Consider the following 19,892-nt stretch of genomic DNA (forward strand, 5'->3'; position numbering starts at 1 on the left):
ATAATTAGGCATAACTAATCTCAGCTTGTTTAATGTCTGTGGTATAGAACTGTAATGGATCTCCATGGCCAGGCTGCAGGGGTGGCTTCTGTGAGAAGCTGCCAGAAAATTACCCTGAGCCAGTGGAGAAGAAAGGGGAGGAGGTGCTCCAGGTGCCAGAGCTGAGATTCCTCTGGAGCCCAAGGTGCAGACCATGGTGGAGGGAGTGACAGAGCAGCTCTGGGGGCACCTGGCATCCAGCCAGGGTCAGTCAGTCACAATGTGGTTACAAATCATGAGACAGTGATCTTCCTTTTGCAAAGGATTACAGGAAGATGTGAGATTGAATTCCAAACCAGCACTGACTCCTGTGCTTGCAGCTGAACACATTACATCCATGCATGCATCACACAAATCACCCTGCTCATGAGGATGCCAGGGCTTCAGTGCATCCAGCCCTGCAACTGCACCTACTGCAAATTTGGTTTTTCTCAGCACCACAGGTGAGCACATGGACATCTATTGTGTAATTCATTGACTAAGTAACATAGAAACCAATATTCAAAAATCTCTTCAAAAAGGAAAGAGTAAGAGATGGTTTTTTTCCACTTTCCACACAATTCCCCCTCATTTCCCTCTAGGCCTGAATAATTTGGTTTCTCTCAGCCTCATGCCTCAGTGATCAGCCCAAGGTGATGAGCTGAACAATTCATCCACATGAGGAATGCAGCACACAGCCATGCCTGGGGATGGACTGCAAGTGCTTCTTCTACTTCCCCCAACTCCTCGTGGGCATTCCTGAAGGGAACAAGTGTCAGGCCAGACTCTCCTAAGAGTGTCCATGTGTAGAGGCACTGAAGAGTAGATAATGCACTATAAATTAAGTTTCCCCTCCTCCAGCAGATAAAATGTAGGGAATTTAATTTCATGGCTGGAACCCATCCCCAAAAAGAGCAATGAGAGAAGTGATGACAGCTTTGTATTGAATGCAGAAGGAAAAGAAACACAGGAAAATGCAGACAGATGAAAATACCCTGATTTACAGATTCTGGCTCTCAGAAATGAGATACAAATAATTGTTTCTGCATGCACTTTCCAATTTCCAAAGAGAATAAAGGTTTTTAAATCTGGTATATTAAGAAATATTGTATTTGATACATATTGATGTGAGTTTTTAGGTACTACTTAAGTTTTCCAACAGGAAATAATCATACATTTCTGAAATGCATTGATGAAGAACAACAAAATGTTAATTCAGTTCAAGAATGGACAATATTTGACTATCTAAACCTTCAAAGTTTTTATTTAACAACTCATATTCAGAAATTCTGTCTTCTCTCTCATACAGTACACAAAATGTTCATACTACAGAGACAAAAAAAGCCTGCTGAGGAAAATAGACTGCATCCCATCTTAATTATGAATGTATCTGATAAATAAAAATCTCTGGCTAGTCTAGACCTGGAATGCCTTTTGAGTCTGCAAGGGTGGAAATAAAAATGAAGTAAATTAACTTGCTTCTTTGGATGTGAAATTTTTAATGCTTCGCATAATCCTAGTGACTTCAAATCCTGTTGAGAAGTCAATACAAATGTATCAAGGAAATAAAAATCTGCAATTGAAATACAGGGATTTAATGAGAATCAGGCACTGCCTGATGAACCTTATAAAAAAAGATAATGGAACTGTATTGCAGAACCCATTCTTAGTATTCCAGGACCACAACCATGTAGATGCTCAGCTATAGTAGGATAGGAGTGTGCAAAAAGCCCACTTGGGCTGGGTGCCCACCTAGCTAAGCCACAACGTGGCTGAATTCACTGCAGCTGTTACTGTGGAGCTCAACACAATCAGGGAAGAGTTCATGTGTAAGAATAAAGAAATGAAGCAAGATAAGTCACTTTTTCACTTTGTTAAGGAGATTAACTAGCAGATAAAAGAGAAGTCAAAATCAGTATTTTGGCATTATACATATAAAAGACACAAATCATCCAAAGTCTCTTCTACTTCCCCAATTTCTGTAGGATATAGATGAAGTTATACAACTACCAAATTTAATGCATTTAAATACATCACTTCTTCAGACATGCTTGTGCTGTGTATGTAACTGCAATAAGTGGCTTTTACCAAGTTTTTATGTATCAAAAAGCTTCCAGAGACTTAGTTTCACCTATTATTATTGAAGAGAACAATACAGTCAGATCAATTTATTACACCCCCTCTGGAAAGGCTGCCTGCTATCCTGGTAGTGAATGGATACTCTACCAAGGTGAAACTCAATCAGAACTGGAGCCAGGCACAGACACAAGAGGATAAATATTTTGCAGCCTGCCAGGTGAAGCTGACACAGGAAAAGGAAAAAGGCTTTAGGTCTGTAGTGACAGAGGGAACAGGGAGCACCAGAGTGGGAAAAGAATTCTGAGACACTGAAGTGCTGCTGAAGCAAAGCCTGGGGCAGCCTGGACACCAAAACCAGCTCCACTGAGACCAGGATTGAGCTTCCTTTTTTGACTCCTTACCCATCTAAGCAGACTAAAATCACCGGTAAACAGTAAAAACAAACATTTTAGCTCTAAATTCAAAGCTCCTGCTGCTATTACATCTTTCTGTAGGTCATCTTAACAAATCCATTTGGTTTGAATTTGTGCTTTTATTTACAAAGTTTAAAAAGTGACTTCTGCTCTGAGAATCAGGAGTTACAGAGACAAGCTTAAAACCAGTTAAAAGTAAAGTACTCCAGGCTGGACATTCAGCTCTGTGGTCTTCATTCTGCAACCAGCTTTCAAAGGGCAACAATAAGGCTGTGATGATTTTTATGGTCTGCAAATAATTTCTCTGTCAGAACAGTTGTATGATTCCAGCTCAGTGTGGGCAAAGTTCTCATCATCTGTAACATCAAAGCCAGTTCAATGCCAGAGGGCATCTTTTGTGCAAAGAGACTGGGATTATGAGCAGAAGAGTGTTGGGGTGTGCTACTGTCTGCTTAACAGGAAATAATGGAGAATGTACACTCATCAGTAGGTTAAACTTACCACTATCCATGGTGATTGCTGGCAAGGCCGGGAGCTTGCAAATATCAAGTCTGTAAACAAAAGAGCAAATATCCTGATGAGTTTGCAAATTACAATCAACTTGGACAAGTTTCTCTTGATTCCCAAATACTGGTATGAATACATCAGTATTCAAAACTCCATGATGAAAATGAACCCCTCTTTTGAATTTTACCTGTACTGCAGGCAGGCTGATTTCAGTAGTATAGGAATACTATCCAAGGAAAAGATAACCTGTGAAATGGTAAATGCTTTAACAGTTTTCAAGGCTTTTCAAATTCAGAATATCAAAAATGTTAATGTGAAATAAGAGGGTGTGTATCATTTCAAACAAAATGCAACCTGTTTTGCCTAACTGAACTTTAAAGGCATTGCATTCTCCAGTGTAATTACTTTTGACTTTAACTAAGACTTAAATTCACTCTGCAGAGATCATCAAGTCAACTCATTATCTTTAGTCTATAGATCAGATTTTGGAAATCAGAGTGAACATATGGAAATTCATTCAGAGTCAGGTACTGATTAAAACAGGATGCCTGCATAAAGTTCAAGGGCAGAACAAGACTGTGATTTGGCAGAGGAATTACACTACATGAGAGGATCCCAACTTGCCCTACAAGAACTTACACGTACTTTGTAACTTGGAAAGAGAACAGACAGGAGATGCTCTCAGTTGAGAAAGTGCCTGAAGCTCACTGCACCCAGCAGGCAGAGAGCCAATAAGAACTGCATCTGGAGGAAGCAGGAGCAGTGCAGCTCCCTGGAATCTCTTTTGGCATGGGAAAGTCAGGGAAATAAAAGCTTTCAGCAAAGTAAGAGAAAGGTGCAACTGCCTAACCAAGTGAGTAGAACACCACGAGGTTAAAGGTCTTTTTATTCATGAGTTACCTACTCCTAAGGGCTAGCACCAGCCTTCAGAGGCCAGGTTACACATCAACATATCACAGCACCCAAATGTCCTCACTTTCCAGAAATCCAAAGCCTCATAAGCAAACCTTTCTGTAAAAAGGGTTGGCCATGGTTGTTGTAATAAACAAGAGGGAAAGCTGATATTCCCAGCCTGGCCTGCCCAACACTGCAACTCTTCATGCAAGAGCAGACTGCAGTACTTGCATGCTGAGCTGAGTGGGGCTCCATGAAGACATCCCAGCCTGCTAACAAAACTGTAGGAGTTTGTTACTTTGTTACCACAAGATAAGGGACGAAGGAGCAAACTGATTTAAAAACAAGTTAATCAAACCTCTGTACAGGCAAATAAATGTGAATAAAGAGCAAACATTAAGGCACTCTGAAATCTCACCACCATAGTGTATAGCTTGTTGTTACTAAGTATTGTAGGTTGACAGAAGCAGAGGGCTTAATTTTTTTTTCAGAATGTATATAAAATCTCTTTTAATACCCAGAATTTTTCTCAGCAGACTACTCTATGCCAACACAAATGACCTATGCTTTTTGCTTCTTGAATAAAAATAAAATTAGTGTCATTTAATGATTAGTCACATAGTCACAACCCAAATATCTGTGATGAGGAAACTGCTAAACTTATTAAAACAAACAGGCCATGAAAGATTTGGCTAGTGGTCTAACTATTTTCCTCACCCCTTACGTTATTATTTTCTTTTGCCATTTATTACCCCACAGTTTCAGTCAGCTGGTTTAGCATCAGCCCCTCACATAAACACACATCAACAGAAGAGGCAGAAACTAGGAATTCTCCCTTGCTCTGTCAAGTGGCAGCAATGCAAGGAATTAAACATACATTTCCTCTGCTTCTCCTCTTGAATGGGGTCATTTCTTTGCAATAAATTTCAGTTACTCTTTAATGTTTCACTCTTTTAACAAAACTTGAGTGTGGATTTCTACAACATTAAAAAAAAAACAAAACAAAACCACGACAGAACACAAGCATACACACCCATGAGTCCCAACCCCTCTGATGGCTCTGCCTGCTTGGAACTGTGTTGGGAAAAAGGGGACTTTGTGCCTTCCCCCTGCTATGGGATATTTTCCACCAGGAGCAGTGCAAGTCACTGCCTCTGCCTTGGCACTTGGTACTTGGCATGTCATGTTCTCTGGGAATGAGCTCCAGAACACTGACTCACAGGCTGGGGAAATGGGAGAACACAGGGAGAAGAAAAAGGAAAACAGAGGAGGTAGAATATATTTTAATTTCTTCAGTGAAAATTTTGTTAGGGGCTAGTGACAAAATAAAGAGTTGCTGAAGTGACTGCAGAACAAAAATTATGTTTCATTTTACCTCCCTCATTATAGAAGGAAACAGTATGCCCTTCTCCAGGAAATATCAAATACAGCTTTTCAGTCAGGGGCTGTAGTGCAGAAACTTCCCTTCATCAATCCACATTAGATTTTTACAGCAGTTACAAGCATTCAGATTTCCCTGGAACTAATTCTGCCCATTCTCCAACAAATGTGTTTTCTCTCTCCTGACTTTCCTCTCAAACTTTTTCATTTCCAAGCTCCCACAAATCACAACTTTACCCTCTATTAACAGTTTCTTCCCCTAAAGGGAAGGAGTTTAATTACACTTTAGTCCTCTACTCTGACACTCTTTGTTCAAACCAACTAAATAGTTCAAAGGTGGCTTGGAAGAAGGGATTGAACAAAGACAAGTACAAAACCCTTTTTTACCATCAAAAGCCAGCTAATAAAGAGAAGAGGGCTGGTCACACCACAGGAGCATCCTGACTTGCTACTGACTCATTTATTCCTCTGTCCAACTCCTTACTTAGCTTCCTGCTTTTAAGTCTTCACAAACCTTACAGAAACACCAAAATTTGTTTCATGAATCCCTCTTCTAAAAGGTTATATCTCACCTTAGATATGTGACAACACAGTGCACAGCTGTACAGCCCTACACCCATGCTGAGTGTCCAATGGCAGCTGATCCAACCAATATGTGACCTTTCCTGACTGCCTGCTTGTAGAATGCTTAAAAAACAAAACCAAAAACAATGAAGCACACGCTTCTAGTAGGAATTGTAATGACTCAGTGGGAAACACTGAATTCTAGAGCCTGTGAGAGAGCCCAGGAGACACAGCAACACCACCCCTGCTATTTACCAGCAGTGCCCTGCTCACCACCAACACACTGCAGCCTCTCACCAAGGAGAAACATCCTGCATGAAAGGAATTAGTACTGAAATAACAAACCAAGCTATACATTTATAACCTAAATATTATTTTTCTCAATTCTGCAAGTACCCAAATCTTGCATACACTATTTATAAGCATAAAGCATAGAATACTTGTATACATAATTCCAAAGGTGGTAATCATATTCTAGCAGTGACAATCTCTCAAACTGGGAAGGTAATTAATTTCAGCATTAAAAGCTGCTGTCTTAAGACCGTATTCCTGCAGGATTTTGTTGCATTTATTAGGATAACCATCTTTGGCTGGCAGGCACACACCTCTCCTGAATACATTTCCTGACTCCAAGCTTAATGGCAACTTGTGTGCAGCACGTACCATGAAACGGCAGGGGATGAGGCTGAGGGCACACAAACTGCTGCACTGTTCTCCCTCACTGTCATGTGCTCCCAGGACACAGAACATCCAGAACAAAGCCAGTCCTTAAGGCAGGGGAGGAGGAGGAGAAGGGGAAGTAAGGTAATGTAAAGCAGCTGCAGTATTTTCTCTCATCTAGTTTCTCTCCTGCTGTGTTAAAAAGGACTGAAAATACAGCAAGGCCCCCTGCTCCTCTCCCAGCTGGGGGGGATGTGCATGACAGCATCCAGGTAGGGAAGGGGAAGTGGCTTTTTTTCCATCCTGCAACAGAACTCTGGCAAGTGGTGCAGCTGTTAACTTTAGTTTGTTTATCTGTACAATTCATGAAGCCCAAGAGCTACATAGATTCCTAAAGTTATCACTATTTAGGTTCTTCTGGTGCTTTTTATGAAAGCAGGTCGATTCCAGGGACACTGTTAACTAAAAGATCAGTAGACATTCAGTCTAAAAATAAACACTCTTTTTCTAGCTCCTAAGTCCCAAACCAGCTGCAATGCAACACCTGGAACACCCTGGGGGAGGTTTGTTTAGAAGAAATATTAAAACATTATCAATCTGACTTCCTGTGTAGCTATTTAATTATCTAACAGCCATTTATACAGAATGTATCATGTGCCTACCTAAAAATCCCACTGGCACATCTTTTCCACGCTTGGAAAGAGTACAATTTCATTTACAGTTATCTTCTTCCAAAGAGCTTTCTCCCCAGGAAAAGCATACCAAAGAATTTACACAGATTCAAATGCTGGAAAAATAGATTGATTTTTCTCTGAACAGGAATTCCATAGGATATGGGAGAAGCCTTATTTATTAAGTGCAGTTTGCTTGCAAAAGCAAGATTTTCCAGGGAATTCAGTGGGAATGGAGAGGGAGGAAACACTTTGGAAACTACTCTGTCAGGTGAGGATGCAAAAGATTTATCCCACCTCAGACTACATGGGACAAGAGTAAAACAGATCTGGAAAACCTTCTGCTTTGTATATGCTATTTGATCACAGCATTATAAAACACCATCATTAATTTAAGCACCCAAAACCACAGAGCAGACCACCAAGAGGAACCTGTACTTAGCCGACTGCCACTGCACCTAAACTCAGTGAAACATCACTACTCACAGAAGGAGCATGCACAGGGCACAACAGCGCCCTGAGAGCAGGGAGAAGGAACCTTCTCAGGACTGCAGAGACTGAGGCTGAGCCTCTGCCTCAACCTCATCACCCCTTCTTCACTCAGTGCTTTTTGTTCTGTTTAAGCTGTGGCAATACTTTGGCTGGTTATTTTCTGCATAGTTCCAGGGGTTCAAAGGGGGAATTGCTATAAGCTAAGCTATCTCTTCCTTCCTTTCTCTTTAAAAACCAAACAAGAACATTGTCCTGATACATCTTGGCAAGCAGGATATTTGGCAGGAGAAGTAACAAAACTCTTTGCAGAATTTTGGTCGATTGCATTGTTTAAAAACTCCTGGGGACCATGTGGGGCAGTTCCTGGGAGGCATAACTGAGCCCTTACATAACCATCTGTGTGGAAAGCAGAATTCCACCAATCCTCAAGAGACCATGCCTTTCCCAGCAGCCTGTAGAGTAGAATTTCAGACACCTCATTCTTCTGTAAGCCACTGTCAGAAGACATTGCTTTAGGTTATACAATTTCCTATGCCTTGGGAATTCAAATTTAGAGCATTTAACTTGATAATCCATTGAAATGCTGATATAACAACAACAACCAATTCCTCTCCTTTTTCAAGTGAGAATGATGAACAATTAAGCAAAGCTTCCACAGTAGGATGTGTTTTTCTCCTGATTTTGTTTGGACACAAAACTGATGCTGTGTCACTTATCTATTCCACATTCTGTTCCTCTGCCACTGAGATTTCTTCCTGCTTCCACACACCTTCCATGAAAATCAATGACCACGAAGAACAGAGAAAACCCATTAAGGCTCTCAGGGAAGTGAAGATGGGTTTCCCAATGGCAGCAGCTCCCTCAGCAGTCACGGTGCCTTTGGCAGCTGGAAACCATGATCTGTTTTGCCAGCAGGAAGCACAAACACCGTGTCCAGCACCAGGCACAGCCCCACAGCCCTTTGCAAGAGGACAACTCAAGAAAGTTAAAGAGATGAGAACAGGGTAAGGGCACTGCCAGCACATGTGAGATGTCAGAACACTGTGATTTGGGGAAGCAGCTGGATAACAAGGATAAGCACGAATGGAGGGGAAGTCAGATTAATAGTGGGAAAGGTGAAAAGGTAACAGACAGGAACACAGCTTGACTCTGGATCTAGTGCTCCCTGCCCTAATTAGTGTTTGGGTGCCAGCTGACAAATCTAACTTGTCAACCACTAGGATATCATCTGTTCTAACTCAGGCCTGAATAGCTGCACTCTTTATCTGAAGCAATTTCAGTGGCCATGAATAATAACCTCTAAGTGCATAATAATGGTCTGTATGCTGACTACACTCCCATCAGCGAGGAATGCAGAGCACTAGGAGAGCACCTGAGGAGCTGAACAGCTGCTGCTGAGAACCCAACACTTACATAACTCAAGAATTCTACTCTTGGGTAGCTCTAATTTGCCTTCATGAGCTGAGCACTGCCTGGCAGTGGGACTGCAGCTCTTGGAGTTTATCTTCTGGTTTGCCTTCATTCAAAAACATCTCAGTCTGAAATCTTCCTGCAATGCAAACCAAAGCACAGCAAGTAGTGACAATTGGAAGAATCCTAATTTGAGCCAAAATGCTACTGCAGATACACCCAAGGTGCACTGTGTGACCACACTCACAGCAGTAAGTAGTGGAGGAGGGAACCTCTATAAAAATGATTTCTCAGTAAAGAGCCAAAGGTTGTTATGTGGTGATAGTGAATGCTTGGGAAAAACTTTCTGTGAGGCTACAAAATTACTGATAAGTAAGTTGACAAAAACAAAGGTAATGTGAGGCTCTCTGTCAAAATAAAAAACAAATGAAACAATAAAACACCTCAAAAATAAAAAAAAAATCTCACACAGTCAAAGAGATTTCTGAAGCAGTCTGTGTGCTTGTCTTTGGTCTTCAATTATGTTCAGTTATATTCTTGAAGCAGAAATTATATCCTGCTAATACACAGCACACCACAGGGCCCAGTCTAAGGCTAAACATCTGAAATACTGGAGGAGTTTCTCAGAGACACAGAGAGACAGCTAATCCAGGAACTGAGACAACCTAGCCAGCCCCCACCTGCCCAAACAAAAAAAGCACATTTTTCCCACACCCCCCTAAGGAGTGGAAACTCACAATTACAGATTACAAAATTAACAGTTTATGATCACCATCACTGATACTTTCAAAAACTTCTTCTCCAAAATGTTACCAGCTTTTAAGATAATAAAGTAACACACAAAGTCAATACACAATAAGCCAGACAAAGTACATGATCCCTTTGATACACATCTACAGGCAGTTGAAGTGTTACATAATGCATTGATAAAATCCTTTGTTGTACCAGTAAAGTGACAGCTACTTATTGAATATCTATCATGTATTTTTTTAAATTTATAGTAAGATAAAATAATCAATGGACCTGCTAGCACTTTTTAAGGAAAAAAACCCCACATGAACGGTATCAGAATACTGCAGAATGTTTTCACTCATAGCCTCCCTAAATTAAGAGCTTTGAATGTGCACTTATCTTATTTTCCTCCCCATTCTGTCCCTATTTTCATACAAATGAAACATTTGCATCTGTTCTCTAGATTACAAACAAGCCAGCTTTGATTTTGTAGTTCAGACCATCTCCCGCTGTTTTACAAACAAACTGAGGAATAGTCAGCAGCTCCCAACTTCAGCTGAAAACTGCATCGTATATGGATGAAAAATTACATGTTGCTATTTATTTGGAAAGAAGGAAAATATCCTTTGTGTTTAAATCATCACTGTGTAACAAAGCTCTCAGTTCAGAGAAGGCAGACCTTCAGCAGATCTAACTGTAACACACTGCAGCCAGCCATTGCTCCCCTCAATGTGAGAAACTGGAGGGCACCCACTGACCTCAGCTGACACAAATGTAAATCAGCAAAGGATCTGAAATTTCACAGAGTGTATAATTCATGGCACTTGCTGCCACAGGATGCTGTTCAGGACAAAAGCAGAAATAGATTAACACAAAATGAAATCAATAAATGAGGGTGAGATTTGGGGATTACTATAACACAACTCTCTAGACGTAGCTTATATTGGTAACTGCCTTGGCTGTGAAAGGAGAGGAGCCCAGTATGAAATGGGTAACTCCATCCAGCTCCTCTCCAAAGTGGTTTAAAACTGGATTAGGACCAGAGGAGTAAATATCAGCACATTACACCATGACACAACCAGAAACTGAGTTGATAGAAGGCATGTGGTCTCTTTACAGGTCCATACCTGCAATCTCTCTTTTTCATTGCCTCTGGTCTCCCAAACCAACACATCAAAGCATTCAGAATAAATAGAGAGTGGAGTACAACAGTGCTTTCTGCCTTTTAAAAGCATAAATGGGTTAGGTATGGAAGGGAAAAAAGTAAAGAGTGCTACCTTTATTTTAGATTATACCTCTCTAGAGGTGTGAGACAAGGGCCAAGGAACAGTCTGGGCACAGTCCATTGACAAAAATGTCATTTCATTACAGGTACAGTGTTGTCTGCTCAGAAAGGTCACAAGATCAAAGCTAACAATGCACCATTTATCCTGCTCTGAAACTCTTACAGACACTTTCTTCCCCAACACAGCTTATAAAGCAAGACCATGACCCAAGTGTCACCAACAATTCCTTCACAGATTTTCCAATAACACAAACTGGCTGTACAAGATTCAGCCTCCAACTCTATTAATCTGTATCCAATATTCAAGTCCACAGAAAAAGAGATACCTGACAATTCCAAACTTGAAAAAGGTTTTCCTCAACTCACTGAAGTTTTTCTTGGAATTATTACAATACTGTGAAAGGCAAGCAGCAACAGCTACTTTAAAAAATCAGACTACCCCTAAACTGCCAGTATTTTTCAAGCAGCTATTAAGAAACCCCAGAAAGATTCTAGATCTCAGAATGTGCATTGTTGCATTAAAAAGGAACCTGGGTAATTTCACGTTGGCATCTTTATTTTGTGTGCAAAATAGCAAACATAAGATGAAGTTTATTTTGCTTTTTCTGTGATGAGGCAATATTCTGCCCATACAGAAACTGCATTTAGCACTTGTTTGGTAGGCCAATGTCTAACACCCCATTTAATTTAGAAAAATTAACCCCAAACCAATAAAAAGTAATTCCTTTGTGAGGAGCTAAACTAAGCAATGTGAAATGTGCAAACAAAGCCTTCTCTTCCAAGCATTTACACACCGTCAGCATGCTTTAATATAAATTTCCACCCTGCCTGGCCTCCCCTGAAGCAATGCATATATGACAACACTTCAGAGCATATTTTAATGGGATTTTCCAGTCAACCAAAAATCAAATTGCACAGAAGTTATGAAAGAGTCATAAACACATATTTCATCTTATTGAATTATATGGTAACTAGGCAAAAGATAATGAGGCACAACTCCTTTAGAGATTTTATTAAGTTTTCTGTCACACTGGGGAATTGCATAAAGACAGCATACAGAAAGTTGTACACCACCAGAATCCACAGAGCAGCTGCAGTAAAATAGAAAGGTAAAGAGCCCTACAAGCTAGGGGAAAAAATAAATTAAATACTAAGTACTCTTATTTCCCTGTCTTAAGACCCACATCTATTATTTCTCACATAACTTTACCTGAATTTCCAAACACATGAAGATGCACACATTATTTTACTGTATTGCACTTCATCTTTTTTCTGAGTAGAATTTGAACAAACCTGCCCACAAAGCTCATTTACACATTTTGACTTCAGCCTTGAAGAGGAGTCAAGGAATTTCTCCTCCTTTCCTTTCCTTTCCTTTCCTTTCCTTTCCTTTCCTTTCCTTTCCTTTCCTTTCCTTTCCTTTCCTTTCCTTTCCTTTCCTTTCCTTTCCTGCCACTGCCACTGCCACTGCCACTGCCACTGCCACTGCCACTGCCACTGCCACTGCCACTGCCACTGCCACTGCCACCCACCCTTCAGTGGGGATCAGCCCCTGATGTGGCTGATGCAGCTCTGCCCCTCTCCTCTCTGCTGCTCTGCTCCCCAGGACAGCCACAGAAAGGAAATGTGAACTTTCCAGATGTATCTGCCACCAAAGCCAACCTCTCGTGGAGATAGCTTTGCATCCCTTGTGACCTCTAGTCCAGCAATTTTAGTCATGGTCTCTTCCAATCCACTACTACCAAGCATAGAAAACCTTAAATTCATGGCAGTTTCCCTAGAGGAAGCACTCTGACCTAGAGCATGGAGGCATTCTGAACATCATTACTCGAGAAAACACTGGAAGGTGAACTAACATCTCATTCAAACTCATTTATGAGGAAATAAGGATCACAGTGAAGCTCTAAGTCACAGATGATCAATAAATCCATACCTACCAATATCAGTCATACCTATAAACAATTTTTTGCACTTTCCAGCACTGTAAAAAACTGTAGAGCAGCTCCCAAAACTCAAACAATAATTCTACTGTTGCTCTTCTACTCCTTATGAAGGGAGCCAGTACAACACCCACTCTGCCTGAGTAGGAAGCACAAAAATGCATGTAACAAAAACAATTCAGAGGATGTTCATACTGAAGTTCCTAAAACTCACATGCCAAATTGATGTGTCAAATTTGTGTGTGCAATTAACTGTGCTTGAAGATGTAATTTATCTTAGTTGTGTCAAAAGCATACACAGAATAAAATATAATTAGCTCTTGAAAGCTTCATTCATAACTGACAGATCCTCTAGGATCTAACATGTCTGACATTTTGTTCTTGGAAGATTTGAAAGGGTCTTCCCCTATTCCCCCACAAACCTGAACACCTACTCAGGACACAGAAAATGTGGAATCTTCTGATGCAAAAAATGCAGCACTGATACTTTTTAGGTCTGGTAATTGATTCACATCTGTAATACACTGCAGAAGTCACTGGAGGGATCCCAGATGTGCTGCCCATCAGCAGGTGCATCTCCAGCCTGTGTGTTCCTGGTGTGGATTGCTTCACCCATACAAACAGCTTCACAGAACCACAGAGCAGCTCAGGACTGTGGAAACATTGTCTGGTGCAATCTTGTGTGGAAGGCAGCCCTGATGAGGTTATCTAGCACCCAACTGCAACCCAAAACCAACCCTCTAGTTACAGGGATCCCCCCATGTTCTTGGGGAGGTAAAAAATTTATAGTGCGATCAATCAAAAATTTACAGTGAGATCAATCATCAATCACAACATTTTCTTACACTGAGATGAAAACTTTGATCAAATCTTTTGCCAAGAGTTCCTAACAAATGGCCACAGTGAAAGTGCTTTGATGCTTTTGCATTTTTGAGAACTGCAGCTCTGATGAGATTGTAGTTGGGCACTTTACAGTTCACCCTAAGTGGCTTTCATAAAAGATGAGTTTGCTCACCTTTTCACCTTCTTGGTTGTTTTAAAATAGATCATGTCCCTGCTGCAGCTGAGTGCAGAACACCTGGGGAGCAGTGAAAATGCAAAACCCAGCAAGGATGGAGTGGAAAAGGAAGAACTCCTGCTCTCAGGCAGAGGGAGAAGCTTAGCTGAGTTAAGCTGCTTACACAGGCACAGTCAATAGGCCGTGCCTTCATCTCACTGCTGCCCACAGCTCTGACAACCAGCAGCAGCAAACAGCAAACACAACAGTGAGTCCATTCCATTCCTGATACTCACAAGTGCTCAGCAGTATTGAAATAAAATATCACAGACTGTGCTCGTTTCAGCTGCCACAGGAGAAATCTATAGGAAAACCAGCAGGAGATTTAACTAATGCTGACCCTGAAACCTCATTTAACCCTCCCCATTGCCATGAGAATGGAGACCAGGGACAGAAAGACAAACAGAAAGTGGTTTCTCCTCCCAGGTTTATTTAGTAAATCATAAGAGTTACAGCCTGCAAACAAAAGCTGAAGAATACACACAAGGTCAGTAAACAACTCACTGATAAACTGGAGAAACAGGCAGGTGCAAAAGTTCACAGGTCTGTTGAAGCCACTATTTATGAGTTTTCCTGCTAGGATTCCATAAAGTGCCTTCACACCAGTGAGCTAACAGAGTCACACCTTCTGAGCCATTCTCCAATGCCAAGAAACATTTACAAATGCAGCTGATTATAAATTTTACCGTTTAGACAGTTATGTTAAATGGTTAATTTAATGATTGGGGTTTTAATGAAGAATTGCTGTAAAGTGAATCTTGAAACTGGTCCATCCGTTGTTATACTACAGGAAAACAAAGAGCTCAGCAAAACAGGAATATGCAGAATTACCACAATTCTTGGTGTAAACAAACAAACAAAATATCTCACTCACCCCGAAGTTCTGGCTAATACAGATTTTCTGCAGTTTCAGGTGACAAAATGAAAAGTTCACTGGGATTAAGTTTTATGTATGACAAGTTACTCCCATCCTACACTTCACATGGTGCCTCTGGATTTTAGCATCATTTAGTTTGACCACTCTTGGAGTAATCATATTGGTACAGACTGACCACCAAGATGAAAAACTGGAAGCATCTTGAGTGTGTGATCTTCAAGTATGAGATGCTTTCAAAAGTAATTTCAGAAGCAACATGAGAAGGCTGATTCAAACATTTTAAATGAAACATCCCACTGAGCAGGTAAGAAATGTGAAAAATGCAAGGGATCTCAAAGATCTTTCAGGATGCAGCTGCAGGATAGTCTGTCTCTCCCTCATGCAAAGATATCTGTGGTCAAAAAAAAGTGATCTATTAGCAGAAAGCTGCATTTCTGGTTTGAAAATGGGCAACACTTCTTGTGCTACTACAGTGTGCATGTCTCAGCCCTGGGTGCTAATTCCAGTATAGTGGGCTGTGCAAGTGTGTTTCTTGTCTGATTTTATAAATTTAGTTCTGAACAGATGCCTAACTTTTATTCAAAATTGAAGTTATTTTTCATAGTGATTATGTATTATTAAAAATAAGCAACAGCCTAAAACAGGCACAAAAGAGCTCTCAACAGATGTGTATTCTTAGCAAACCAAAATCCATGGTGTGATTTTAGGTGGTTGGAATGGAATTTATTTTTCTAACTGTCAAGGCTTTATTTTTGAAATGTAGCTATTCTAATAATAGGATTCAGCAACCTTGATTAAAACACTGATTACTTGATAATTAGCACCATCAAAAATGCCAGCAAGAAAAGGATGGGTTAAGTGTATTTCACACAAATGTGTATCAAATGTTACTGAACAAGAATCAGTAAGACAAGCAAAGGTAAACAAGGAAAGGTCTGGGTATGGCCAGATTAGATTTTAAAAGGTCAAACAGTCACCAACATCTGAACTGGGCTGGCAGGAGAACAGAGCAGAGATGAGGTCATTGAGGCCCCTCCTCTGCCAGCTCTGTAGGGTTCTCCATGCACACTGCAAGTGCTTTTGTTTTAGTGTGGAAGAGGAGAGGAAGCAATGGTGGGGGCAAGAAAGGAGATTGTCTTTGGGGGCTGAAGCAAAACAACCCTTAAAGAAACATCAGCCAGAGCAGACAGCATCCTGGAAACACAGCTGATGGGCAGTCATGAAAGAGAGAGATGAAATTGAGCAACAAAATTCAGGATTGAGCTGACAAACTGAAGCAAAAGCTCTTAACAGGATGGTGTAAAAAATCAGTACTCTTGCCTACAGGAATCTGGTGTTATTTGTTGAGTAAATGGTAAGAAATGACACACATAAGATTTACTGGAATAATGGAAGAGGGAAGCAGAGGGGCAAAATGGGTTTGTTTTTCCCCAGTACTCATACACTGCTACCAACCACATCTCCTGTTCCTGCCTGTCCAGCTGTTTCCACGAGCCAGGTAAAAGCCAAGAACAAGCCAGAGAAGTCTTTGTTTCCAACCTGACTGCTCCTGTGATCTGCCTCACCAAAAGAGCATGGAAATTTCACTACCACAAGTGAGGGAGGTCACAGAGGCAGGCAGAGCAGAATGCTGGACAAGAGGATCACAGGAAAAGGGAGCTGTTTAAAATGACAGAGCAAACAAAAACACTGCTGTAGTCTAAAATTAGCACAGTCCTGAAGTATCTTTTATCCTGCTTTTGCCACAGAATTTATTCATGACTCTAGATAAATAACCTAAAAATGCTGTTCCAATGTGGACACCAACTACACACACTTTATTTCAGAGATGCATCTCCCAAAATCTGACTGCTTGATTTGCAAAAGCAGAATATGTTTAGAACAGACATTTGATTTATTTACACCTGTGCAACTTAACATAAATGAGGACAACTGAATTCAATACCCTGAAAAAAATCAGATCCTACCTGGACCAGATTTGGTCTCCACAGTTTTATCTTTCTCCATGTGCAATGGGAGGATGATTTCCTTGTTTTGGGAGAGTTTTCTCAATTAAGGGGAGAATTGAGTACTGAGTTCTAAGGTGATAAGCACAACAGAAGATATAAGGAAATTTGTAATTCCATGGTGAAAGTAGAATTTGATGCAGATTTGAGTCACATCAAGAAAACTTCTTGACATCACACAAGCAAAGTAAGGAGGATGAGACCAAAATACTTCCTGAGTACAACAGGATTTTCTTATGTAAGAAACAATATGTTATTACTTAATAGAAAACTGTAGCTTGTTCTAGATGTATGAAGAGATTGAATTGAAGCTAACTTCAAAACTTCAGTTCTCCATTTGTGTTTCTGGAAATGGCACTGTGAGTACAGTTCTCTGTGTGCAACTATCCACTTCTCTCAGAAGAAAACTGATCATCAAGTTATAATCTCAACACCTGCATGTGTTACAACCAGATGCAATGCTTTGCTCTTTGGAGTACACTAGTTGGACACAAATTTCTGGATGAACTTGTGTGAGAAAAGGATAATCCAAGTTTCACCCAGGGATTTTCCAATATTTGCCAGTTCCAAGAGTACAGAGTTACTCAGGATGCCAGGTTCCAGCCTAATCTGTTCTGGAAAATGAGATTTTCTAGTCTAGAAGAGGTTAAAGTGAGACGGCTGAAACTGAACATAAGTAAAAATCTCACTCCTGTTTCCATGCAATATTCTTACACACAAGTTCCCTGTCCCCTCTTCTCTGGATTGTAATCTCACTGCCCTGGTTCAGCAAGAACTACTCTTGCAATGTCAGTCACCTTTGCTAGGTAAGTCTCCTCACACTGCTCATCACCTCCTGCACTTGTAAACCTCCCCCACACTGCTTTATCAATGGCACTCCCTCTGTTCAACACAAGGGCCAGAATGTTCAACTCCCAGTTGCACAACCCCTTGGCACAGGTGTGCGTCTGTGTGCACAATACACACGTGTACATTGAAAACCAGAGCTTCTACACGCATACCTGATCATTTACGTACAACTAAAATAATTCTTTTCCTCCCAACCACGTTTCCTTGAGGCAGTATAAGCATCCTATGGCAGTGCAGGGAAACGGACATGATTACTAACTAGGTTAATCAGAAAAAGTGTTTAAAAGGTCAGTTTGAACCTGGTGGTAATGCTCCGTGCCACTCCCCGCCCCTGCTGTATCAACAATGGTGTCAGCACGGGGACAAGATGGTAAAGGAGGTGGTAATGAGCAGATAAAGTACAGCTAGGGTTTTTTCAGTCACAGTCAATAGTAATAAATTGAAGATTTTGATTTTAAACCAAACACCAACATCTGCATAGCTGTTCCTCTTCCCTTCACAAACTTTTCTATGAGAACTTGAAATTCTTTCAAGTGTTTTCCTGTGCTTCTTCCTTTTACTCACTGGCTCCGTTCCTCTGTGTTTTGTTCCCAATCACCGCCTGCTCTCTCACTCCTCAACCAATGCAACCCTGAATCCCAGCTCCAACCGTGGCAGCACCGAGGCTCCCCCAGCCCCTCCTGTTTCCTGCGGATGAATTGTTCCCTTGCCAGCACCAGGCCTAGGGAAAGCCCCCCAGAGGCGGAGGGTCGGGCTCATTCCCGCACACACCTCCCCAGCCCGGCAGCCACAGCCCGAGCCCGTCCCGGCCACCGCAGCTCCCGCACTGCCGGGGCCTCTGGGTGAACCTGTGGAAAAGTTCTGTCAGGAATACGAGAGCCTCGGGCGGCTGCGGCTGTGCTCCGCGGGTTTGTGTTGGGGGATGGTGTTTTTTAAAACTTCGGAGAAAAACGCATCAGCTGCATATTCTGGAGAGATTCGCTAAGCTCTTCCAAAAGAGAAATCCCGCAGGATTCTTCCTTTGTTCAATGCGCTCCACGCGTTTTCTCCCCCGGCTTAACTGGAAATGGCACAAACCCTTGGAGAGGACTCTACCGGGAGGCTGCCAGCTGCCGGAGGGGCGGAGGGCAACGGGGCGCGTTCCCCCTCGCTCCCCTCAGGGGTCCCCGTGCGGGATCCCCGCCCCGGGCGCTCCCTGCGGGCACCGCTGCCGCCGTCCCCGCGCCGGGCAGCCCCTTCCCGCCGGCGGCCCCTGCCCGCACCCCGCGCTGCCCGCATCCCGCGCTGCCCGCACTCTCCGCCTCAGCCCGCTCCTCTCCCTCCCTGCCCGCACTCTCACCGCCCCAGCCCGCACTTCGCCCGCATTCACCGTCCCTGCCCGCACTCACCGTCGCCGCCCGGGTGCGGAGCAGGGCCGGCGCTGCCGCCCCGCGCTGCCCCAACGACCGCTGCGCGCTCGGCGGAGCAGGCGGCGCCTCCGCGCATGCGTCCGGCAGCCCGAGGGCGGCTGTGAGGCGGGGAGAGACCGAGGGCGACCCGGCGCGCCCGCCCGTGCCCCGCTGCTCGTTGTCCCGGTGTCCCTGTTCGGAGCTGGCCCGGGATCAGGGGCCCCGCAGGATGGCAATTGGTCCCCTCCCCGGGGCACGGTGATCCTCACAGCCACCCCCCGAGCGGGAGCTCCACGCGGCAGCAGCCCTGGGCACAGCACGCCCCGGTGATCAGACCGCGGGCGCGGCCGCCGTGGCCTCACCGAATCTCACCGCCTTTGTGTTTCCAGTGTTACAGTTTGGTGTATTCCGGAATTACAGAATCAGTTGGGTCGGAAAAGAGCTCAGAGATCATCGAGTCCAAGCTGTGACTGAACACGACCGTGTCAACCAGACCGTGGCCATGTCCAGTCTTTAACACCTCCAGGGACAGTGACTTCACCACCTCCCGGGGCAGTTCCAATATTTAATTATCATATCTGTGAAGAAATTCATCACAGTATCCAACCTGTATAGATAGACACAGTGTTTTCCTTTAGGAAAGACACAGACAGACACACGCACACTGGTG

General features: G+C 42.6%; 1 protein-coding gene across 1 annotated transcript in view; it reads right to left on the reverse strand.

Moving 5' to 3' along the window:
* The window catches only part of PRRG1 (proline rich and Gla domain 1), a 31,191-nt gene extending 11,601 nt beyond the window's left edge, over nt 1-19,590 (reverse strand). The window contains exons 1-2 of the mRNA XM_005484384.4: nt 19,223-19,590; nt 3,012-3,061 (exon numbers count right to left, since the gene is read on the reverse strand). Coding sequence (XP_005484441.1) covers nt 3,012-3,021 — 10 coding nt within the window. The 5' untranslated portion in view covers nt 3,022-3,061; nt 19,223-19,590. The remainder of the gene's footprint in view (nt 1-3,011; nt 3,062-19,222) is intronic.
* Between the last annotated feature and the right edge of the window lie 302 nt (nt 19,591-19,892).

The sequence above is a fragment of the Zonotrichia albicollis genome, chromosome 2 (assembly GCF_047830755.1).
Source record: "Zonotrichia albicollis isolate bZonAlb1 chromosome 2, bZonAlb1.hap1, whole genome shotgun sequence".
In the NCBI taxonomy this organism is placed as follows: domain Eukaryota; kingdom Metazoa; phylum Chordata; class Aves; order Passeriformes; family Passerellidae; genus Zonotrichia; species Zonotrichia albicollis.